Raw genomic sequence first — 26,637 nt, 5'->3', positions numbered from 1 at the left:
CTTCATTCTTGGGGGAAAAGAAGATACAACTTGCTTTTTTCATTTGTAGTGGTTTGCCTAATTAACACTGTGATGGTATTCCTAGCATACCCTGAGCTATATGTACGCTAAAGGGGAAATCTAACCCACATCATGATGCAGGGTCAGGGGAAAGAGTCCCAAAAACAATAGATTCAGAGTGGCTCCAGTCCACAAAGAGGTCACACACACATGTGGAACCCAGATCTTCAGAGACAAACTGAGCAGGAAGGGCAGGGGCTGTGGGCATGTCAAGGGAAGGAAGGGGCAGGGCCAGAGCAGCTCAAACTGTCCAGACCTTCTGCTCCTCAACTGTTTCAGGGCCATTTCTATGGTAAGTCAGTCACAGGACTGAACTAGCTTCAGTGAAACAGCTACTTTGTGTCATTTGCTAGGAAGCTGCTCTAACTTTTGTCTGGATCAGGGCTGACTCCAAGAATCAGGGAGCTGGAAACTGATGATTCATCCCTTTCACCTGCATCCCTTTCAGTGGTGTTCTGATGCAGGAGAGAATCTAGCTCCACACATCTATTATCGAGCAGATTTTCAGAAGAGTTCAGCTCCCAGAAGCTCCCTTTTAGGCACCCAAATGAAGTGGTCAGGTTTTTTGGTAGAGCTCAACACCCAAAACAATGGCTCTCAGACCAATAGGAGTTGTCATGTTTTGAGGACTTTTGAAAACAAGAACACTTCATTTAGGAGCCTAAACTGGAGTAGAACTCTTTTGAAAATATGGCCAGCAGTATAGTAAGCCAAAAATCAACTTGTCTTCAGGTACATGAGACATGACAAGTGTATTTTTCTGTCCTTCATAACTATACTTTTTTTGCATTGAAAATAAGCAGTACACTGAAAACACAGGAGCTTTGTTATATGAGATTGTGCCATATAGAAAGATAACTTTAGCTTTTCCCTCACCACGATGCTCAGCTCAGCAGCAATCTTAGACATGTTTTGTTTGCAATTTATCATCTCAAATATCCTGCACAGCAAAACAGCAGTATTAGTTACCTATTGTTTTGCAATGAGTTTTCTTTTTCTGCAACAAAGCTTCTCTATTTTTTTAATCAAGGTGGAGCAGTTTCCATCATGCACTTGCAGGTTTACAAGTTTAGCAAGGTGATTTTTTTTTTAATTATAAAGCCCCATAGTGAGTCCATTATATCTGATTTGTGTTAATTAGAGCACATTAATATGTTGGCCAAAAATTCAATAGAAACTTGAAATATCACTTGAAGTTTAATTAGTTCAATAAAAATGAAATGAAAAGTAGTAAAAGCAAAGGCAGGACAAATCATTTTCCAGGCACTGCTTTCTTGCCTAATAAGATTTGAAATCATCAGGAGTATACAATAACTGCTTAGGCAATTCTGCTAGTGCTTTAAGTAGTACTGTAATATGATTCTGATTATAGGCATCATGGGTTTCTTCTATTATGCTCACTTTGTAAATCATACATTGAAGTTTATTGAAACAGAGCTCGATGGCTGTATGCCTTGATGCAGTAATCTGTTAGCAAAGGTGCCCATCTGCTTTTGCTTGCCATGACTTCAAACCTCAGCAGTGTCTGTCACCCAGCCAGGCAGGAAACTAAACTAGATCTTAAGGAACATTTAGATATTAATTATGTTGGATAGGGACCATGGAGGAGAAGTAATGAGATAATTTACCCCATGCAGACACCCTCACACACCAGATCTTAAAATTATTTGACTCCTGTGGTCATACCTGATTCTGGGAAAGAATTTTAGCCATCAAGGCCTTATTGCCCAGCTTCTTCCTAGCAGTATCTTTTCTGGACAAGACCAGCCTGACATCTCTCATGCCAAATTAAAACTACTCAAAGTGTGTCGCTGTTTGAGTTCACAGAGCTCCTAACACACACAGTTTCATATGAACATTATTATATAAGCCAAAAAAACCAAACTTCAGTGTTGACCATTTACTGCACTACTTGGATTTCCATTACAATTTCAAGATGGCTTCTTGTCGTGCTTTTTGATTGTTGAACTGGGTGTGGAAGACAAAGCAGCATTTTAGCTACTCGCTAACTAACGCATGATGGCTGTATGCTCTTTCTAACTTTGCTACTGCTGGCTGAATTTGTATTATTTTATATAAAATGGGATGGCACCACTGTTACTATCAAGTGCACTATAAAGAACTTGGGAACTTAGGAATTGCCATACAAGATCAGTCCTGAGGAACATCTAGTCCGGTATCCCGTCTCTGATGATGACTGATGTTTCAGAGGAAGGTTAAAGAACCCCACACTAAGCAAATGGGGAGGGGGAGATGATCTCCCCCCAGGTCTCATCCTGATCTCTAATAGAGTGAGATTGGTTTAAGCCACAAAGCATGAGGGTTAATATCCCTTCCTAACTTCTTGTTAGTATTAATTATGATAATTCTGGATATTCATAATGTCCAATCTTATTCTGAATCTTGCTATATTCTTAGCCTCTACAACTGCAAGTAGCAACAAGTTCCACAGTTTAATTACACATTGTATGAAAAAAGTATTTCCTTTCATCAATTTTGAATTTGCCACCTTTTCATTTAATTGAATATCCCCTTTTGGGAGGGGGGGTTATGAGACACGGAGAACAGGAGTTTTCTTTCCATTTCTTCTCTTGACCATTTGTTGTTTTATACAGTTTTATCATGTCCCCTCTAATTAATCCCAACTATTCATACAAAATGATGGGGTCCAAATTAGCTGAGATCTTGGAGTCACTGAGTACATGTTTTCAGAGAGCTATCCACAATGTGCAGTGGCAATGAAAAAAAAAAGCTAACAGAATGTTAGGACCCATTAGGAAAGGGATAGATAAGCCTGAAAATGTCATAATACCACTATGTAAATCCATGGGACACTCACATCTTGAATACTGTGTGCAGATCTGGATGCCCCATCTCAAAAAAGATATTGGAAATGGAAAAGGTACAGAGGAGGGCAACTAAAATGATTAGTGCTATGGAACAGCTTCTATATGAGGAGAAATTTAAAAAGCTGGGACTTTTCAGCATGGAAAAGAGATGACTAAGTGAGGATATGATAGAGGTGTATACAATCTTGTGTGGAGAAAGAGAATAAGGAAATGTTTATTTACTCCTTCACATGAGACAAGAACTAGGGTCACCCAATGAAGTTAATAGACAGCAGATTTAAAACAAACAAAAGGAAGTACTTTGTCACACAATGCACAGTCAACCTGTCAAACTCTTTGCCAGGAGATGTTCTGAAGGCCAAAATTATAACAGGGTTCAAAAAAGAACGATATAAGTTTATGGAGGATAGGTCCATCAATGGCTATTAGCCAAGATGGGCAGGGATGCAACACCATGCTCTGAGTATCCCTAGCCTCTGTTTCCCAGAAGCTGGGAGTAGACAACAAGGGATGGATCATTCGATGATTGCCCAGTCTGTTCATTCCCTCTGAAGCATCTGGCATTGGCCACTGTCAGAAGACAGGATACTGGGCTAGATGGACCATTGATCTGACCCTTATGTTCCTTTCTAAGTTAAGCTTTACCAATCTTTTCAACCTCTCTTTACATGATTTTTTCCAGACCCTTGATCATTCTCCTATCCCCCTCTAATTCTGAAATATCCTTTTTTGAGATGGAGCGACCACTGTCACACACACAGTATTGCAGATGAGGATGCACCATTGAGTAATAAAATGGTGTTATGTTTTCTCCATTATTCATCATGCTTCCTAACATCTAGTTTATTTTGTGACCAGACCTGCACACTGAGCTGAGTTTTTCATTGAGCTACCCACAATGATATCCCCGTCCCTTTCCTGAACTTATACAAGGTTCTAAAGTAACTGTAAGGTACAGGAGTAGTACAACTTTTTCCTTTAATGTACATTTATAAACAATGAATTTTGTTTGCCATCATGTTGCCCATTCACTTAGTTTGGTTAAGTCTCTCTAATATTCCCCACAATCCCCTCTGGTCACAACAAACAGAAGCCACCAAAGCCCTAAAATATCACAAAAAAGAGCCATAAAACTCACCTGAAAAGAAACAGTAAAAGCCTCTCTAGCTTAGGGTTTTGTAAAGTGACTACCACTACAGCATCTAAAAATGTAGAGAAATTTTCACTATTTTTGTAGTTTTGCTAATTGCCAATAGTAAAACATTACAGGAAGATAAAGAAAGGTACATTAATCCAAACAAGGCTCACTGATGACAAAAAGTTGAAAGTGCTCTATACTATATGAGAATTTTCTTTCAGATATGGGCCCTGATCCCAAAGATGTAATGAATGTGAACAAACCGGTCGAATTCCACGTGAGCAACTTCAGGCAAGGGAATAATCCCAAGGAACTCGACCAGTTTGTTCAGGGTCAGGGGTTGCTAAATATAATTTTAAAATACAAAATGTAGAATAAAAAGTAAAAGTAGGATGTCTAAATTTTCACTAACTAACATAAAATTAAATCATAGTAAACTTTTATTCAGAACTAAGCATGCCCTTTCACTGGTCCACATGGGTCTAATTTAATAGATTTCATTTAATAATTAAACTCATTAGTTTTTTGGGCTTTTTTGGCCCTTTCTTATCAGTCATACCATGATATATTGTTTCCCTAGAGCAAGTGCTTTGTGCCCCAAAAAGAGTACAGCACCTGTTATAAAGAACATTAGACTGAACATCCTAATTATACAATTAGAGCAATTGTGTAACTTGGAATTATGTAATATGTACATAATAACTAAGCAATTCTAGCTGAATACTGTACAGCATATGGAAAAGTAGTCTGTGCAATATATTCAAGGCAATAAAACTTTACTTCCACAGATAGTTCTTGGATTAAACGATGTCAAAAAATACCTTCTATTAATCATGAGCACATATGGGCATATTGACTTCAAGTGAGTTGCACCACCCATGGGAACAGTACTGAGCTCTTCATCCCTATACAAAATCCTTGGATAGCAAAACTAACTGAGACACTCATTCGTAAAAGGAATAATTTACCTTCATAGGCTCCATTAGTGTGCATTTATTACCTGAAGCCACATTACAAAGGGACAGTCAAACTCTGGTGGTACAGTAGAACCTCAGAGTTACAAACACCTTGGGAATGGAGGTTGTTCATAACTCTGAACCATAGGTGCTGACTCCATGGGTGCTCTGGGGCTGAAACACCCACAGGAAAAAAAAACAGGGGGGGCTCAGTACACACCAGCAGCCCTGTAGATCTGCTCCTGCCCCTCCCCCCAGCCATGATTATCTGTTCATCAGGGGGAGGAGTGGGGGCAGGGGCTTGGGGAAAGGGGCAGAACCAGGGCCTGGGATGGAGTTGAGTAAGTCAGTACCTATGCTCTGAACAAAACGTTACCGTTCTTTCAAAAGTTTACAACTAAATCTTGACTTAATGCAGCTTTGAAATTTTACTATACAGAAGAAAAATGCTGCTTTCCCACCCACCTACCCTCCCTTTTTTTTAGTAGTTTACATTTAACTACTTTTTAGTAGTTTACAGGACCGTACTGGCTTTCTTTCTTTTTTGGTCTCTGCTGCTGCACGGTTCCAAATGAGGTGTGTGGTTGACTGGTCAGTTTGTAACTCTGGTGTTCGTAACACTGAGGTTCTATTGTTAGACAGTCATGCCACCATCTCTCTACAGTGCATAGCTAGCAGTACTGCAACAAAGGCAAGAACCAATACTTCGGTTGAAATTTTCAGAGATGCACTGGGGATTGTGCTACTCAACTCCCTGTGAAAGTAATGGAACTCATGTAGCTAAATCCTTCAGTCAGCCTTGAAAATCATATTAATAGTACTTAGCACTCATGCATGCACACACATAGACATAGACATTTTGCGTGTGTGTACGTAGTGTTTTTAAGGTGAAATCCTGGCTCCACTGAAGTCAATGGTAAAACTTACACTGGCTTCAATGGGATCTCCCCCTATATGTTCTAACAATGTGATAAGCACTAACTAATGAATATTCCAATCTGAACCCACGCTCTGTGGCTGACCTTTGTCTCAGTAATAGTACAGCCATGTTCAACCTATTACTGAGACAGGGGTCAGCCACAAAATCTGAGTTCAGATTCAGAGCTACATTTTTCTTGCTGTTGAGGTATGAAACCTGAGGAGTTGTGCCATATCACTGGACAGATTTTCAATTTGACTTATGATATTAGTCATGATAATTTGGACATTTGTAGCACCACCAGTGATGTGATGATGTTCTCTGATAGCAGAAGAGTTGAGAACCTGAGCCTGAGTTGTGACTCTTGTAAGGATCTGACTATAATTTCACTTTTTTGTTTTTATTTCTCCTATTATGATAATTTACAACCACCACCAATGTACCTGAGCACAGAAATACAAAAAGCCATACAGAAAGGTTTCACCTTATTAATATCAACCCACATTCTGTGATCCTTTATGGAGCAGAACTCTATTGCCAAATTCCCACTGAAGTGAACTGGAGATTTGTTCATTTAAAGTCTGCAGCTCTTAGTCTGCAGACTTTAAAATGGGTGATGTTAGGCAGCAGAACACAAAAAGCGTTCTTTAACTACTGGTTTCCGAAGCACCAAGTTTCCTACCAGGTTCAAGATATATGTTCAAACCTCAGTCTCTGAGCTGGGAACAATGTTTCTCCATAACTACCCTTCTAGCCAGGAGAGGAGCAGAGATGATGGCTCTGAAAAGACCTGGAAGGACCATCAGCCAGCATACCAAAACAGGATTTGCCTTGTGATAAGAACAGAGATTTTGCTGGGGAGGAGTGGGATAACTGATATTCAAAGCATTTCTCACAAGCCAATTTATATCTGGCCTTCATTGAGGCCTTTTTAGTCCATAGCTGGAATCTCCTGAACCATCTTCTCAATACAGCTCTCAGTCACAGACTGATGAGCTTAATATGGGAACCAATAATCACCTATTATACTGTATTTAAACTTGTACAACATATTTTCAATACCCCCTGCTTTACAGATATTCTCTACAGTTCAGGGTGTACAATGGGCCCGAGCCCGGGCCCAAACCCAGCCTTGCTCACCACACACAAGTTCCCAAAGCTATTCACTGTTGCTCACTGCATTCTTCATACTGGCAGGAGACTCCCCCCACATGTGAGCATAAGATTTGCTCTTAAGTGCAACACCTGCAGCAAATATTTTAACTTGCTATTCATTTTATTCAGTCAATCACATTGTTTGGAGGATGGATGTGGTGCTGGTCAAGAAATAAGAGAATATGGCTCCTCAAATTACAACGTACCTTTCCTGGCTGAGGATTAGAAAATATAAAGAAAAATATTTTATTCAAAACAAAAATTGAACATCTTTGTTGGATAAATTCAGTTAAGATTTGACCAGTTTCCAGAACACAAGCTAAAATCCTGAAAAAATATTTTACATATATGTGCGCGCACACTTTAGGCTTGCATGGTCTTAAAAACAAGGCAAAAGTTCTTGTTTTTTTCCCTGAATTGGGCATAAATCTGGGAATTGCTGATAATATGATGCACCTGTTGTGTTGCATTTAGCAACCAGCTGCAGTCAAGAAACTGTGAGCTAAATTCAGCCATGGGGTAAGTGGGTACATTTCCAATGAAATCAACAGATATACCATGCGGGAGTCAGCTCTACTATGCCTCTACAGCATTGAAAACAGGATACCCCTACAAGATTACATGCAAAGCATTAGCTACACAAAATAGAAAGCATTATCTCCATTCTCCCTCCCTTTGTGGCTGCAAAGTCCCACCTTTGTTCACATTTAAAGATCCAAAAGATAGAAATATCTCAAAGAGCCTTTCACAGAGCTTCTTCCAAGGAGACAGTCGCTCCCATCCATTTCCCATGAGAGCTTCAGACAGACCAGAGCACTCAGTGCTGCTGTCAGCAGTCTCTCCACCTTGCTTCTCCAAAGCAATCAAATGAATTCAAGGCAGCTGAGCTGGGTAAAGCAGACAGAAGCCTTCACAGGTGAATTGAGAGCTCTGCTAACAATTTTAATGGAAGCTAATGAGGGCTGGATTGATAGAGTGCAAACCTCTGGAAAAGGACTTCTTGTACAGCAGTTGCTATTTAAAAACACATTTAGTATGGAGCAGTTAAATGTTCATTCTGCTCTACCTGCAATATTTTCTATTCCTATAAGTAGGAATACTGAAAATACAGCAGTAAAGTCAAACACTTCAGTATGACAAACATGGAGCTTTTGAACTTTTTAAGTCTGAGGAACAGGACGAGGCAAGATGTTTACAATCAGACAGAATAGTCTCAGACACTTGATATCAAGTGTGCATGTTCCTGAAGGCAAAGTCCTGACCCAGCCTCCATTTTGTAAGGATTTAAGAGAGTCATTTCTTTAGAATGTTGGAAAGGAGGTAGCATCAGTCTTTATCTAGTTACATTACAAGGATGAAATAATAATAATACCTAGATCTTACAAAGCGCTTTTCATGAGTACATCTCAAAGTGGATAAGTATCATTATCACCATTGTACAGGTGGGGAAACTGCAACACAAGGGTTAAGTGACTTGCCAAAGGTCACCCAGCAGTCCTGTTGCTGAATGAGAAGTAGAACCCTGGTCTCTGAAGTCCCAATCCAGTTTTCTACCCAGCAGAACACACTACTTTCCCTGCTTCCCCTAAATATTCCTATTTCTTTGTTCTATGGCTATTATAAAATACTTCCCTTTCAAACTAACTGAGAGCGAAAGTCACAGTTATGAAATGCAATGTTTTTACATTGTGAGGGGCAGATTTTCAATAGTGCATGTACAATAATGTGTGTTTAATTTTGCTCATACACAACCCCTGATTTACACAGATACATAGGTTTGTGCATGAGAATAATCTAGATTTGCATATATGCATCAGAGTTAGTACATGCAAAGTTAGGTACATATACTTTTGAAAGTCTGGTTCCTACTTTCTCCCTCCCTCCTGACAAGAAGCTTCATAGATAAATCATGGTAGACAACTCACTTATTTTCATTTAAAAAGCTCCTAATAATGAAAAATGTTTTAATTAAGTTCAACTGCATAAGAAAACATAACTAAACTTCAGAGTTACAGTGTAAACCCTGTTGCTGTCAAAACTCTCATACAAACCATTATACATGCAGATCTTGATCATAGATAAGAACTAAAACTCAGTAACAAGAAAATAAAAATAGTTTGCCAGCATACATCATGCATAATAGCTATTACTAGGATCCAAAGTAAATAATACAGAATAGAGGGTGAATGAATATTCTGACAGGTAACACAGAGAGAATGTTTATGACATTTTTAAAAAGCCAAATAGTTTTGCTTGTTATGTTCTACTTTTGTCAGCCTTATCTATGAAGTTTGACTGATAATGGAAAAGATTTCAACACTCATTGGATTATGCCTTTTCTTGCTCTTTTGAACTATGCTGTGTTGTGACAGCCTAAGAGCCAGTGCCTATTTTATTGATTCACTAATATTATTACATCTTTTCTATTATTAAAACAAATAATCATGCCAATCTTTCAATCTGGTTTCATTTTCTCCCTAACATCTAAAATCCATAATGTCTCCCACTCTGTTGCTAACAAAACTCTTTAGCTTGGTATTTCTCATATTTATTTACCTCCAGAATAGAAATCCATCACAATGCCATTTCCACAGTCTGGAGTAAAGCCTGCTTGAGTCTAATTTATTTAGAACTATCTTAACACTTGCCTATACAAATTACTGGAAAAGGGCTTCCTGGACACAGCAAGAAATGAGCAAACTGGCTTTTAGATCTTAATTGCAAACAAGGAGCAGCACCTTCTAAAATTCTGTCAATTACATAATGCAAGTTAAGAAGAGCAAAGCCAAATCTCTGCTGGAAGATTTACAATACTAAGTACAAGAGAAAAGAGTCAGCCCCTTCTCCATATGAAAACAAAAATCCTGTTATTAAGACACATTTTGGGCCCAATCCTGCAGTTCTTAGTTAGATAAACTGCCCTCAACTGACAGGTTGTATCCATACACAAATTGTGATGCCTACTATCACAGTTCAGGGCAATAGCACCTGTATTCCCCTTTTATGATTCCTCAAGGGCACCCTCTCTAAGCTCTCAGCTCCTCAGCTGTCACCTCACTTGGGTAGAGATCTATATCTCTCCCACTCCTGACAGGGGTTTTTCTAAGCTGCACAGGATCCTCCTTACACTGTGATATCCCAGCAAGCCAGACTGCCTAAACAGGCCAGCATCTGTGCTTTGCTTTCTCTTCAAAGGCTGTAAACAGATAAATTGCCAGCAGTTATGCCACACAGCTCTTTATAAGCAAGCATATTTATTCTTAAGGCGAAAGCTTAACTGAGGAAACATACTGAAACAATAAAAGAACTTACATTCATGCTAAAAAGCTTAAAGAGGTCACCCCAGTTCCAACCTCAGGCTCTGGCAGGTGTCAGTCCTTCCAACGCCTCCCAGAAAGGATTGGGGACCTCCTTGGACAGAAGGTCCTATCCATTTGCCAGATCAAAAAGATGGCTTTGAGCCAGTTTAAACTCAGGATATTTATCCAAGAGTTCTTCCTGTGTCTGTTAGTCTCTAGAGAATCTACTTTGAACTAGTATAAGTGAGACTCACCAGGAGGTAGTACCTCTCGGGGGGGGGGGGGGGGGTTACAACTTGGCTGATTTTCCTTAATTACCACCCACTGATTTCAGTTCCTGTAGAAGTTGGGGTAGCCCTCCCCCATGCAGAGGAACACAGTCATAGATGAACCATTCATTTAAAATAATGGACCCCAAAGGGTTGCAATGTTTGTCCCATATACACCACAAAGTAGTTACATACAATCCAGGTCCACGTACCTGGTAAACTCAATACCATAAGTCTTTCAAGGTCATTGCAGGAAATTGTCATATCTGGCACAGCTACAACAAATAAATTAGGCTTTTGTGCTCTGAAAATCTGCCCAAGAAACTGACTAGGATACACAACCAGTTGCAAGGAAAAAATAACTTGCAGTGAAGTGGAATGATATAGTAAATATGAAAAACTGGAAGGATAATCAAAATAAATAGATGGATCAAACACACTTATGTGCAATATAAGATCTTTGATTAGGTAGATTAGTCATACAAGGCAGAACAATGTTGAGAGTCTAAGACAGGTGGCAGAAACAGAGGCATTAAATGTGAGTGAAAGAAAATTATTTTTTTACTACCTATACAGTGCAAACACTGGTAAACAGGTGACTTACTGTACAGTTTTAAATCTGTTCATTTCAACACTGAATACAGAAAAATATCCCAAATTTGATCTTTTGATCAGAGGTCAGAAAAAGGACTTCATTGTCAGTAGTTCTTATCGGCTTTCACCATAAATGTGGATTATGGAAGTTCAACTCTAAACTAAAATTAAATTGCAACTAGCTTTTAACCAGTCCATCAATGAACATTTCAACTACATTAACAAGTACAGTGCCACAGAACCTCACAAATTCTCACTTCACTGATCAGCAAACCAGAGAATTCTAACCAAGAAATCATTTATTAACAGCACACAGTAGCAAGGTGCCCTATTACCAAGACTTTTACAACTTACACTGCAGAATGCTTACTGGTATATTATTAAATATTACCATCAATAACTAATGGCACCTGCCAGAATAAATTAATAAAATACTTTGTCAGACAGTGTCAATTTTTATCTAAAATCAAACTTGTTTGCTTAGTTGCTGATTCAGAAAATTAACCAATCTGTTGTGATGAATGTAGTAGTAGTCATTAGGGCAAATTAGCAAGGTTTTACTCTGTTAGGTGACAATATAGCTTACAAAGGCCTGAGCACCCACAAAACATATCAAAGTCAAAAGAAAGGGTAAGGGGTAGTTAATTCACAGGAAGAGGAAGAAAACTGTAAACAATGTACATTTATTACTCCACCAAAACCAAAGGTTTCATTCTTCCTATAGTTAGATAACAATTAGCCTGTGTTAACTTACATTTTGTTAGAAAATGAAACAGACTAACTTCTTTAGAAAAATATCTGCAGGGATTAAAGATATGGTTAAGGATCAAAGATATGGTTTCTGATTTTCAAAGGGGGAGCCACAGCTACAGTCTATGGAACTGTGGGTTTTCTGAAAATTATGTCCATACAAAGCTAAGCAATGTAAAATAAGAGATACTCTTAAAACAGTAGCTGAATACATGATTTCTTAAGAGTTTCAGAATGCAGGTTGTGCTCACATGGATGCTGTGATTTGTTTCCTTTAAGTGTGTCTGCTACATTCCTGGGAGATGGCAGACTTAGCATTTATATCACACTCTGGATTTGTTTGTGTAGTGTCACCCAAGGGAGTAAACTGTAATGCCATGTCACGGTACAAATGTTCACTTAGGGCTGAGCTAAGAGTTAAAGAGAAATACAAGTCTATCCATAATCAAGTTTAAGTTCCATGCACAAACATGAACATCAGAACAGGTACATGAACAATTTGTGGTCCTGTGTTGCTGTGCACACAATCACCCCTTGTCCTCTTCTCCAGGGTCTCCAACCCCCTTTCCTCCTCCTCCTGCTCTAGTGTAGACCATTTGCAGCAGCCTTTGGAAGGGCCATCAGATTGGCCAATGACTCCCCCGATCTTGCAAAGCTCTCTTATGTGGCAGGAGGCACACCTCCCACACACAAGGCACACAAGATGAGAAACACACCCAAACTTGCTGCAGTCACTCAATGACTCAGTGAAAGTCCAATGATCTTTAGTGCTGGGAACTCAGAAAACTGTGGAGTTAAGGGAATCTCTAATTACCAGGACGGTTCTAGCTAAGGATTATGGCTCTGACCAGCTACAGCAGAACAGGGACTGTTTTGGCTTCCAGTGTTTCGTGCCAACACCCCTGCCTTGTGCCTACTACCCAGGGCCGGCACTTCCATTTAGGTGACCTAGCCAGTCTCCTAGGGCACCAGGATTTGGGGGGGCGGCAATTTGGCAGCAGGAGGTCCTTCTGCGCTCCGGGTCTTCGGCGGCAATTCTGCGGCGGGTCCTTCACTCACTCCAGGACCCACCGCCAAAGTGCCCCGAAGACCGGGAGCGCAGAAGGATCCCCGCCTAGGGCGCCAAAAACCCTGGCGCCGCTTCTCCTACTATCCCTAGTCCTTCCAAAAACCTGGAAGATGCAACAGCTCTCCCTCAAGCCCCTCAAAGCAGAGTAGCCAAGTTCAGCAGCTGCTGAAGAGAGATTTGCTCAGCGGTGGACTGAGATTACATAGTACTTCAAAGAGATTTGTATTTTGCATCTCATGTTGCTTTTCCCCTGCACTCTTGCCCATCTCTTCCCTTCTTCATCCACTGACACTGCTGGCAACATGGGAGAGCTACTAAATACCAGGATGCTCTTGCTCTCCAATCACAAAGCGCTCTCTGCTCTGCTTGACACACATAGCCATGACAGGAGCATGTACTCAACAGCATCTGTAGGAAACAGAGCATTCATCTGATTTCTACCCCGTTCTCCTCCCTGGTTATGGGTTTCAGGCCCAGTTCGGAGTGCTGAGAAGAAGAGCAGTCTGGTGTTGTGAATCACTCACAGAAAGGTTAGAGCTGCAGAGGGCAGAAACAATAGAAGGAAGAAAGGCAGAGTTTATTTCTACCTTCTTCGCGTCCCCCTCCAATTCGCTCTTCTTTGCCTCTTTCCCTATCCAAATCTATCCACTGGGTGTTGCCCTGCCCTGCCCTGCCCTCCTTCCTTCTTTTCCTCCATGCTTGCTTCATTCTGCTCTCTCTCTGCCCATCAAGGAAAACAAAATGAAACTTACTATCTGCTAGTGAGTTGCAATTTGAGTCAGAAACAATTGTGCTCAGGCAGGGCCGGCGCTTCCATTTAGGCGACTTAGGCAATCGCTTAGGGCACCAGGATTATTGAGGGGTGGCATTTTGCCGGGGGGGGCAGCAGGCAGCTCTGGTTGACCTGCCGCAGGCATGCCTGCGGAGGGTCCGCTGGTCCCGCGGCTCTGGTGGACCTGCCGCAGGCATTCCTGCGGAAGGTCCGCTGGTCCCACGGCTCCGGTGGACCTCCCGCAGGGACGCCTGCGGCAGCTCCACCAGAGCCGCAGGACCAGCAGACCCTCCGCAGTAACGCCTGCAGCAGGTCCACCGGAGCCACCGGAGCAGCGCACGGGGCAGCAAAATGGTCATGCGCCTAGGGCGCCAAAAACACTGGCGCCGGTCCTGTGCTCAGGAGAGGAATCAAGCCCAATTGGTCCACCTGCCGCAAGGTCTGAGGCTAAGGAATAACTTTTTCCAACTAGTAAGAAGTGTTCTAGGACCCAGTGGAAGGAAGCAACTGAAGCAAGGAGATGAGAATTATCATACGTCTCCTCAAACCAGTGGAGATTGGTATTTTGCCAAATGCTGCGAACTGAAACCTGCAGAGTCTGCTTCACCTAACCCATACAAAGTGGACTCTGCAGGGTTTCCCTCACTCTGTTTGCACACAGTTACTGATATCTGCATGGAAAAATACAGGATTATTTGCTTGTGTGTTTTCTTTTTAAACAGGCACAATTTATAGCCTGAGTTTTGAAAATGTGATGCTAATAACATTCATTTTTAAAGGAAAATAAAGATTCTATTAATCTAGGGATTCTGTGAAAGCTACAAATGATATTTTTAAGTTAGGTAATGTTTTGGGTCTGTTCATCTTCAAAACATCCTTTTCAATTTAATGAATATATATACCATTTCTGTATTTAGATATTTTATTCTGATGCATTTCTGAGCAATAGTTTATTTTAAAAGATTTTTTTCTAAAAAAGAACAAATATTCTAACTAAAGCTCACAGTATTAATCCATAAGGTATAAAGAGTCAGAGGGACCTTCTCCTGAGATTTCATGTAGTGGCAAATATATCATCTTGAAGCCAAGAGCTGAAACCATGGTTGCTTTTCCTGCCTGGCAATAACTTAACTTCATAATTGTTTTACTTTAAAGTATATTACCGCAGTTGGGGATCTGCATGTCCGAAAGGGGTATCCTCTTGTTGTTGTCATTTATGCAGTAAAAATCCTGAGTTTCTGGGTTAGAAAACTTGGTCTCCTGAAATATCTTGATCCACATAACATCACAGGAACACTTGAACGGATTGTCCACTAGAATCCTATAGCAAAAATTAAATCATTTAAAAAAAATCAGTTGACATCATGTGTCTAGAAACATTGCTGTGCAGGTTTTTGGTTTGTTTTTAAATGTCACTCCAAGTGCAGACTAGAAGCAAAATACTTTGCTTAACAAAATTAGGGAGCCAGATCCTCAATAATATAAATGGCTACATCTCCACTGAAGTATTAATCTATAATCAATTTATCCAGCTAAAGATCTGGACCATGGTGCTTATCACAGACATGAGATACCACACACAGGGACAGATTCTGATCTCAATTTCACCCGTGAAGTGACTCCATTCACTTCAATGAAATCATTTTGGATTTTTACCAGTTAAATGGAGATCAGAATCTGTTCCATAGTGGATTTTGATCTACTGATTTATAAAGTAAACTCCTGAAAAGACTTCATCGCTGTATGTGGTGAACTGTTTATGGACCCATTCAGTTCCATATTATGATTAAAGTTTAACAACTCTAGTTGTAAACAAGAATTTCACACACCTTTAAGAAGAAATCATTCATATGACTCTGGAAGATGACACAGTGAAAGGCTTTAACTAATATCAACCAGAACCTAACTAAAAAAAGGGCTGTAACCGACTGTATAAACACTATACAACTATACAGCACACTATATGGAACTTCAATCAGAGTTTAGCCCACCTACCTGATTCTAATTTCAATACTCATGAAAACCTTAGCCCAATGTAATGTGATGAAGCCTGAATGAAGTATAATGGAGACAATCCAAATGCCTGACTCACAAATGGTCCAGGATCTCACCTTTTCTCCTAAAAGCACAGGTGAGTTCCAACTGATAAATCTGTCAGCGTTTCTTTGTGACCCCTAAAGACATTTCATTATAAAAAGAGTAATGAAACTCCACAAATGACCATGATGCACATAAGCTATATTCTAGTTGCCCACAAAATCTGTTGCCTTAAGCATTAAAAGCTGCACTATCATTATTAGGCAGCAATTTAAAATGTCAAATTTGTAGAAAATCAAGACAAACCCATGAGTCAGTTTCTCAGAAAAGTAACAGGTTTCCCCAAGTTTCATACATAAAGGTGCAACTACACTGTAGCTGGGAGTGTGCCTCCCAACTCAGGTAGATAGATATGTATTAGCTATTTGACCTAGCATTCTAAAAATAGCAATGTAGCCAGAGGTAACAGGGGTGTCAGCTCAGGGTGCATACCTAGGGTTCTGGGTGGGTTTGTACTCAGGTGGCTAGCCCAAGCTGCCACTCATGCTAAAACCATCAACACAGCTTTTTTTGGCACACTAGCTCTGCTTGAGCTAGTTTGGTCTGTCTACCTGAGCTGTAACACCTTTTGTGGATAATTTATATCCACAAGTGATCCAGCTGATTTCAATGGCACTACTTGTGTGAATAAGAATTACTTTTTAAAAATCTCTCTTTGGTTAATAATAATCAAGCAACCATTTCCTTCCATTGTTTTAAATGTGATTTAACTTCCCACGGGAGTCACACCATGGTGACATTCTGCAGAAAGGGGAGGAATAGAAGCATGATTGTCCCTTCCATGCACTTACTGGCTCAGTGAGTAGCAATTAACATTTTCATCTCATTTGCTGTAATTCTGCAGTTGCAACTACAATTTTGTTTTTAAAGCAGAATCCTTTCAAAGCAGCTTCTTATTTCCCTTCTCCCCATAGTCTGGAGAACATCTTTCACCGCATGCCTTTCACCCTGGCTTGAAATTTCATTCACTTACACTTTGAGTTAAGTGTCTTCTATCAAAAGTCAGATTTAAAGCAAGCTTCTCACAAAGCACACCCCACCTCTTCCTTAGCTCACTGTCTCTTCCACTTCCCTGCTTTTCCTCTCTCACCTTCATCCATTCTGTCCTCTCCACTTTGCTACTACCAACTCTATATCCTCCTCTCTCCCCACCAACCCTGTTCCCACATGCCTTCTCACCTCTACAAATACCTGTCTTACCTCTACATCCTGTCTCTCTATCTTCTTATATGGACCCTCAGCACTGTAGTATCTAACCACCTCAAACATTAATCATTTATCCTTGCAACGCGCTATGAGGTAAGGAAGTAATATTCTTCCATTTTTCCTAAACGTGGCTCACTCTCAACATCCATTTCCTCTGTCCCAGCTCCCAAACTGCTGAATGCCTATGACATAAATCCCACAATTACAGTACAAATGTATTCTCTCCTACTCCACTTCTCCCAAATGCTTTGCCATTAAGCACTACTTTCCTACCCACATGGAACTGAATTCCCATAACCCTTCATTGAACTGAATTCCCACAACCTCTCCTGCTTATTTAGAATCTTCAATTCCCTCCTACAGTCCACATCTTGAGCCCTCTTCTTCCTTTGCACAGGATCACACTAACATCTTCAAAAAGATCAACATGATTCACTGTGATCTCACTGAACTAACTTGTAAATTACTACCTTTTGCACCTTCAAATCCCTTTCAAAACCAGTTCAACCATGACACCTATAAGAAATTGGTCACCTGGTAACAGAGAGGTTCAGAGATAGTCAGTATAGCTCATGTATAAACTGAAGTTATTCAATTTAATACAGTGAAGTAATTCCAGATATATACTGACATAAATGCCTGCAGAATTTGGGCTCAGAATTGAAATCAGTACTTTTTCACAGTCACCCTGAGCCAAATCAGGCTATCAGTTACACTTGTGAAATCCAGGGGGAAAAAATGGTTCCATGTCTTTTCCTAGTTGTTCAGTAACACTAAGACAATATGTTTTTGTTTCAACAGCTTGCTTTGTGCATTAAGATACTGTGCATCAATGTAAACAGTATCATCTTTATTGCTGAGATGATATCAGCTACCAAATAAGAGAGGTGAAAGTTATTGCCAGATGTCAGGCAAAAGTGCCTTTTTTGGGTGAACACATGAAGAGAGAGGACTGTAAGGAGAGTTTGGGATTTTAGAAAAAATTACAGATACCTAACAGAACAGATCAAATGGAAGCATTTTGCAACTAGCTATTCTTTCCATTTGAATGCTCAGTGATTACCATATTATGGAAGAAAATTCCAGTGAATGAAGTTCTGTGGACTGTAAAGTGATTACACCCCTTAATCATCAACAAAGCATACCAAAGGGGCATAATCTGATTTTGGTGCCAGGGATTAGTGCACTTCATTTCTCCTATACTCAAATGAGAACATACTCCAAAAGGTGTCTGAGATTACAATACATTCTTCTTGGCTAATATTTCTGATTTATCTACTTCATATCTCCAGGGCTCTGATCTTGTACTGAGCTCTGAGAAACCAGAACCCTTCGCATTTCAGAACAACTTGTTCAGTTTACTGGCTTCTGAAAGTCCCTTCTTTAGGCACCTAGCACTCCCCATGCATTGTATGGGGAGTCTGGATACCTACCTTGTGACTGACAATTCCCCTGGCCTACAGGCTCCTTAAGTAGTTAGGTGTTGCAACACTGAGAGGAGCAAACCCTGAACACCACGGCCCAAATACTTAACCTCTTCTGTGTGTAGGTTAACGCAACCTATAAATAGGAATACCAATAACTACTACACCAGAAGTATCGTATGACTCTTTTTTCCTATTTTCACTTATGATTAAATATAAGAAAGTTATATGTTAATACATATACATACATTCTGCTTAAAAGAGCCTAGAATATAGATGTATGGTTTGAACAACCAGAATAAGCAAAATGTATGTTAATCATATGGTTATAGAATATTTGTAATGTAAAATCTATTTCAGTTCAGAACAATTTTGTTTTCAGGAAAGAAAAAACATCGTTGAATGGTCAAACACACAACTGCTGCAAGGCCAGTAAAATACAAGAAAATGAGGAAAACACTTAACATGAAGATCTGCAAGTACTTAATTTCTTACTTCAGGCTTCCACCTTCTTTAATCCAAAAACCAACAGTTTTATGTGAAACCATTTCAAAATAGAACATTTTAAAGCTGACAAGGAAAGGCAAGTTTTATCCAGATTAATTTGTGTTTCACTGGAGAGAAAGCAAATGTCATGGTATTTTGCTTCAGTATTGCATTAAATTAATATCTTTTTTAAACAATGTCATCATCCAAAGGCAACTTACCTTCTCTAAAGACATGAGATGAAACTCGGGTCCCACTGAAGTCAATGGCACCCATTGACTTAAACAGATCAAGCCCTAAAAGCTCTTATGCTGCTATTCTATTTCAAACACACAAAATATCTTCATTTTAAAAAAAACTTCACTACTTACAGATCAGACAAATTCAGATGGCGGAAAGTCTTCTTATACAAACTTGAGAGCTTGTTTCTGGAGAAATTACTGTAAGAAAACAGTACATTAGATTTTATTAGTATTTCTGGTTTTCATAATCAAACTATAGAAACAGTATTGTTTTGAAAATTTAGCCCAATCTAACCCCCAAGAAAATCTGTGGGTTTCCTTCCTTTGAGTTCAATAGGAGATGGATAGGGATTTAAAGTCTTCTGATAGCCCAATATGGCTTTGAAGATTCCTAATCCAGCAAGCACCTTGTTTTGACAGCTAGCTTCATAAACAAATTCAACACTGGACAAAATTTTCATCTTTCAGCACTTCTAGCCATGCAGAAAAAACAGTGGATTTAATTTCAAAAGGACCTGTGTATAATGTCCAGATGTTGGTTACATGCCAATTTATCCATAAGCAAAATGAGTGTTTCCCATACCTTCTTTGAGTCTGCACTGCACTCTGTGCTCATCTAACCCCAACCAAATGCTAGCACACATCCTCAACATAAGCCTTTTAGTTATTCTTTTCAAACCGTGTGTGCAATAAGAGAGAGATCAAAAGGAAAATTGTAACATGCTAACATTAGGGGATTTTATGTCAATTAAGCATTTGCTGCTTCCAAATATAATTAACCTAAAGGTTCTCCCCAAGTTTTTAAGGACAGAGAAAGGTTCACCTTAATCAGAAATGCTTCACTCCCAAACCAGTAGAAAAATGTTCCCTGCCTTTCCTCCACAAATCAGAAAAGGGATAATTTTTTCTTATGGTTCTATCAGTGCACTAGTTAATAATATAGAGAGCAGCAGTAAACTGTAACACTGCCAACAGCCCAGTGCAAATCAGTAATATGAGCCAAAATACTACATGCATTGTATACAGTATTATGAAGGGGCTCCATAGTTAATGTTGCATTGAAATTTGCACTTAAACCAGGGATTAATGTAGTTACACCTTTAACCTTGATTGAACTGATCAAGGTCTGCCTTAGCCCTCCCTAGATTTGACCTTGCCCAGATAAATCAAGGTTAAAGGTGTAATTTGCATCTACACCAGGGAAGATGTTGTAAGTAAGAATTAGGTACCACATGTTCGCTAACCCTGACCTAACCTTAACTTCTTTCCATGAGCTAGACAAACTCTGTGTTAGGAGGCTGGAGGTTAGGTGACCCAGCGCTTTAGGGCCCAGTACTGCAAGCCATGCCTATATGAATAGTACTTACTCATTCAAATCATTGGCTTGATCCTCCACTGCCTTGCACCTTATATAGCCATTTACATCTGTGAAAAGGGGGTGTAACATGCTACCTTACCAAACTGTCACTTTGCACAGATGTAAATGACTATGTAAGTTGCAAGGCTGAGGAGGATCTGGCCCATTGATTTAAGCGAGCTACTCACAGGAGCACCTGCGATCACGCCAGCATTACGAAACACAATTTTGAAAAATGATAGGAAACTCCATGGGCCTGACTCTCCTTTCGCTTACACCAGCCAAGTAGCTCCAGTGGGGTTACTTCTGACTTATGCCATTGTACATAAGATCAGAATGAGGCTCACTGTATTTATGGAAAACAATAACAAAAATGCTCAACTGCATTCTTGGTTATGGGCTGACACATTTAGGGCTTTATGACTAGTCTTATCTTCTATGCAGTTAGGGGCTTTCAGATTTTTCAAACTGACATGTAATTCAATTGAAATTCTTGAGCCCTATGTTATATATATCATCTTGAGCTATATTATGTCAGTACATTTATTGTTATATATATTTTTCATAAACTGAGCACTTTATATTGATTATTAAAATCTCTGCTTTGGGCCCTTCAATCCTAAGTGAATATACATAGACCAGGGTTACTAGATGGTTGGTAAAGATGCAGTTCTGGAAGGGTAATTAAAAGTTAGCTCCTCAATTCAATATCATAGTACAGAATCACTACGGCTAGCATCCACAATAATAAGTATATACACATAAGACTTTGTTAACTTAGAGTTAAGGGCCTAAATCCTGCACTACAGCCAAGATGTGCTCAACAGCTTGGGAAGTGAAGAGAAGATGAGGGAGGGGAGGCAAAAAGAGTGTGAAACCAGCCTCATACACTCTACTTCCAATCCCTTTCTCATTTAATCACAAAAACACAATAAAAACCTCATACTAAACATTTACACTGTGATTTAAAAAAAATCAGACCAACTCCCCAGTCCCTGTTACTAAACATGTGTTAGCTAATCCCAACCTAACCACAAACATTTCCCTACTGTAGATACAAGTTAGCACTGTAACCTTGATTTAGCTGTTCAAGGTCGACTCTAGAGAGGAGCCTGAGACCAATCTCAACCAGTTATACTGAGATGTTAGCTTGTATTTACACAATAGGGAAAAGGGGAAAGGCTGTAGTTAGGTCAGGATTAGATATATAGCTAATGTAGGTCTCTTTTCTTAACCTAGTCAAGTCCACAGCACTGGGATAGCACACTAAAAATACCAAAGTAGATCTGAATATACAAAATGTATGCAATTATGTGCATTCTTGGTACATTACAATGGCTTTTTAATGTTTTAGGAAATATTCACTACTTGTGACCTTTATTCCTACAGTTAAAGGTATTAATATAATATAAGGGAAGTGCATTAAACAGGTCTATTAAAAAAATTGTTACTGCTACTGAGTTTATAAATTACAGCACTGCTACAACAGTACTGTTTAATAGCTTTTAAAAGGTGATTGTTGAGTAATTTGAGTCTCAGGTCAATGAGAATACCAGAATTAAACTAGCAAGGCTATTAATTACATTTAAGTGATATCTATTGGAGCATTTCACTTTCTGTTGTTTACATTATTACTAAACCTTAATCATTATACTTCAGTTGTGGAAAGCCATTTTGGCTACAGAGGTTTGACCCAGAAAATAAGTTGATATGCCAAAAAGCATTTAAATAGCTATGTGTTAGTAGATTCATTAGCATCTGATATTATTATGTGCTATTATTATTTATGTTTTAAGAATAGTGTTTATTTTTAATGAAGCCTTGTGACTGCATTAAAAGATTTCTCCTGTGAAAGGATTACAGCCATAATATTTCTATTAGCAAAATTAAAGTTCATACAATTAACATTAATCTTCATAAGAATATTTGTATGTAAAAAAAATCCCATAAACTCCAAATGGCTAGACATAAACTTTTGCTTTAAAATGAAATGTAAGATTTTTCTTAGTCTTTTGCTGAGAAGGTTACTATTAATTAAATGTGACTGATTTCAGTTTTTCACAATTTTCATTGCCCAGAGCACATCTCAGGGTCCATCCTGTTCCCAATGTCCTAGGAGTGTTGCCACTGATTTCAATGGTCTCAGACATTGAAGCAACAGGCTCTTTGGGAAGATTTTTTAAACTCATTAAGAAATCATGTAAAGAATAAACAAATGATTTTTTCTACAGAAATAATAAATCCAAAGGCCTAGGCAGAAATACCTTCATGCTAATTGCTCTATCACTTTGGTTCATCTACTGTAAATATAACAAGTGGCACTAAGTAATCATTTTTAGTCTTAGCCAGGCTTTTTACATGTTTGGCAAGATTACAAATCCCTCTTGTATCACTGTTCAGAAGGAAATCATAATTTAATGACCAATTGTCCCAGGAAAAGCAAGTACATACCCAGCTAGTAGCTCTTACTTTATATGGTATTTCTATGGTTATGCATTGTTATGGCTCTGGTCAAAGCAATTTGTTTTATTAATAACAAGATGAAATAATTTAACATACCTGTAAAATGTGTGTTACGTTCTCCCTCTCCTAGTTTGAACACATAAGGGGTAACAGCCTACTACTGCTACCAGCAAATTGAGATATCGTATGTTTTTGATTAAATTACTATTAATTTAATCCTCCTATGACATATTTTTCTTGGAAAGCAAAACTGAAGAAAGGGAATTTATTGCAGTATAACAGCACCCAGTCCCGACCCCAATTCAGCAATCCATCTCTATTACACAAAGCACTCGATCAAGCACCTGTTTAATGTAATACCTGTGTTTAAGTCTCATTGATTCACTCACACATGCCTAACGTTAAGAAGGTGCTTAAGAGCTTTGCTGAATATGATAGACTTAAGCACTTACTTGAATGCTTTGCTGAACTAGAATTCATGTAATGTGCTAAACCTCCGCTGCTCATTTCAGCACCTTGCAGAATTGGGACCACAATCCTAAATGTGAGTAGGAGTGAGTTCAGCTCTATGCTTCTCAAAGGACTTGTCTACACTGTGCACAGGTCCGCACTGGGGGGGGAGGGTGTAAATTCTACTCACCAACATATCGCACACTAACTGGTCCATATGGACCCTGATGGCACGAGCTAAATACCCTTAGTGTGTGTTAACATGGTCCCAGACAGTATTACATTAATGTTCACCAGGGAACTTTTAGTGTACCACAGCAGGATCCCCATGAACCCGTTAGTGCGTGACATGCTGGTGTGGACTAGAATTTACACCCCTTTAGTGCAGACTAACACACTGAGTAGACAAGCCCAAACTGAGAGGCACCTATCTTCTTCAGGGACATGTAAGCAAACCAACAAAAACAGAAGAAACTGAGCTGATTATTTTTCTGAGTTGTTTTCACAGAGGACTCTGGACTACACATCCTTTGCCAAGTCCAAAGCAGAAATGATCCAGTACAACAAAATTAACAGGTTTCCCCCGCACCACTTGCTTATAACACAGTTCCTCTTTCATGCCAAAGTTATTAGCAAAAGATCCTTATGCACCCCCCTTTTTATGTGAGAGAGGGAAGGGAAGAATGTGAAGAAAGGGAAGGGAAGTAACAAGCTCTGCGCAGGTCTGTCTTACAAGACATGAGCTATTCTGACTCACATGTACTGCAGGTTGGTGTTTTTCAGAAATGCCTGACGGGACACAAACTTTAAGCCTGAATCCACCACGGTTCTGTGAAAACATATAGTGTTAAAATTGTTAGTATTGGTCAGTTAAAATAAAATTGATTAATTAATGATAATGGTTAGAATAAGATTTGGGATTACAATTAACCTAGACCATATTTAATTAATTAAATTGTAACCTCTTTGGGGCAATGACTGTCTTTTTTTAATTCATATTTGTACTGCACCCAGCGCAATTAGGCCCTGCTCATTGACCGGGGCCTATAAATCCAGTTGTAAGAGAAACTACAAATATTAATGTTAAACAAAAATAAGAAGTCAGACACTCACAGATTTTTCAGTCCAACATAAAGTCCAACTTCATTGTTATTGATGCTTTCTAATTTCCGCTGGTTTGCGATGTAACTATAGAAAAAACAAGACAGAGAAAGCAAGTGAAGAAAGCTGCTTCATTACCTGTTCCTGTTATTTAGATTGTCTCAGGCACTGTTTATAGGTGAAACTTAAAAGGTGATGGAGGTTTCTGACCAACTTCAGTCAGCATGGAGTCATGGTTCTTGTGTCTGCAGAGTTAAATACTTCTTGCCACCTTCCCAAGTATTTAACTGGCGGCCTTGTTGCAGAACATTTAATTTTTACTCAGGGGAAACAATCTTGCACAGAGAAGGAGGTCTTCAAACTGAGCAGATAATAAACAAAATTTCTTTACACTGCCACTTTCTCTGAAACCTGGCTCATTACTTTTGCATAACAAGAAGGCCAGACCCTCAACTGGTGTAAATTGTGCACAAGTAGAGTCTGGTCCTCATTTGTTAATACTGGATATATTTAACATCATCACTCATTAAGATGTTTTTCTCCCTGCCCCTTAGCTGGAGATTTATTTACACCACACTACAATTGGAAGACAAAACAAACGAATCATTCTTGGTTGTATTATGCATACGATGAGCCCCAGCTGAATATAACACAACAGAAGGAGAAAGCATCATGATAGATCAAAAGCATCAGCCAATGCCACTATGCACCAGGAACCTCTTTATGTGTCACCAGTGTAGCAGATATGAGCATCAAATGACAGTGATCGCTCTGCAGGATTTCTTGGGATAAGAGTAATAGAGTGAAGCCACTGTAAAATAATAGAAGAATACAGAGTTCCTTACATAACCTTGTTATCCCATGGATTTTATAAAACAATCTGATTTAAACTCTTGAAACTCATTAAGGGCCAATCCAAAACCAATGAATAACATATTAAAGATGATGGATAATGAAATCCTCCCATTTGAGATCCATCAAGCAGATCTTCCCATTCTCTGTGAAACTGTATTCAAGCATGACAGGGGATGTCATTTAGAATCTTCCTTTACCTGTGTGACCTTGGAAGCCCCTCAGTGCCAACTAGCAGAGGGCACACTATACCTTAACTCACATCAGGCCTGGCACACTCATTGCCTCAACACACTATAGTCATGATCTGTACCTAAAAGGCAGTATGTAATATATGTTATATGCAAAATGGATAGTATTATTGTGGGGTGTTTGTATGGTGATATATAAAGAATAATAGATGTGTGCTAGAAAATATGTTCTTAAAATATGGTTGACAAGTAGTGCATAATCCCAGCTGTCTTAGACAAAGGAATGTTGTTTCACCCTTGACTGTGTCTCCAATGTAAATTGAGCAAGGCGAGGCCAGAAACAATGAAAGTACATTTACATATAAGGTAAACAAAGCCATCAAACTAGAAAATGGGGGAAATGACCACTTAACCACGATGGGGGATGGAAGCTGTACCCCCAGGAAGCCTTCCTGGCTCTCGAAACAGAGATAATGGACTTTTGGAAATACAGGCAGAAACAGAAAGTCGTTTTGGCATCCTCACCTGAGGAAGAAAAAAGGCTTTGAAAACTGAGAAAAGTGGGTCTTTCAACCCAGGTAGTGGAAGTCTCTGAGAACTGACTGTAGATGAGAAACTTGCTTAGACAAAGATTCTAACTTGCTAACATTCAGTTTTAGTCACTAGACAGCACATTTTGTTTTCTTTGTAACCTTTCATCTGTCTTTCACTCTTATTTGAAATAATTTAAACCTCTGATTGTTAATAAAATTTATTGTTTTATTACAAGAACATTTCTCAGTGCTGTTATATTGAAGAGAAGTGTAAGTCTTCAGCTAACCTAACAGGTTGCCATGTGTTCTGTCTCTTTGGAGGCAGTGAAATTAATAACTTCTGTGAGTGTCCAGTGAGAGGGAATTTGGGGGATTGGGGTTCACAGATTGTTAACAGCATGGGCA

The 26,637-nt window shown here is 39.3% G+C and overlaps 1 protein-coding gene across 4 annotated transcripts in view; it reads right to left on the bottom strand.

Annotated features, from left to right (window-relative positions):
* The window catches only part of NTRK2 (neurotrophic receptor tyrosine kinase 2), a 271,563-nt gene that overhangs the window by 217,437 nt on the left and 27,489 nt on the right, over nucleotides 1-26,637 (bottom strand). For all 4 annotated transcript variants that reach the window (XM_030566647.1, XM_030566648.1, XM_030566649.1 and 1 more), the window contains exons 2-5: nucleotides 24,669-24,743; nucleotides 24,313-24,384; nucleotides 19,415-19,483; nucleotides 14,994-15,151 (exon numbers count right to left, since the gene is read on the bottom strand). In XM_030566647.1, coding sequence (XP_030422507.1) covers nucleotides 14,994-15,151; nucleotides 19,415-19,483; nucleotides 24,313-24,384; nucleotides 24,669-24,743 — 374 coding nt within the window. The remainder of the gene's footprint in view (nucleotides 1-14,993; nucleotides 15,152-19,414; nucleotides 19,484-24,312; nucleotides 24,385-24,668; nucleotides 24,744-26,637) is intronic.

Source organism: Gopherus evgoodei, chromosome 6, assembly GCF_007399415.2.
Source record: "Gopherus evgoodei ecotype Sinaloan lineage chromosome 6, rGopEvg1_v1.p, whole genome shotgun sequence".
Lineage (NCBI taxonomy): Eukaryota > Metazoa > Chordata > Testudines > Testudinidae > Gopherus > Gopherus evgoodei.
This window is presented reverse-complemented; position numbering and strand designations above follow the sequence as displayed.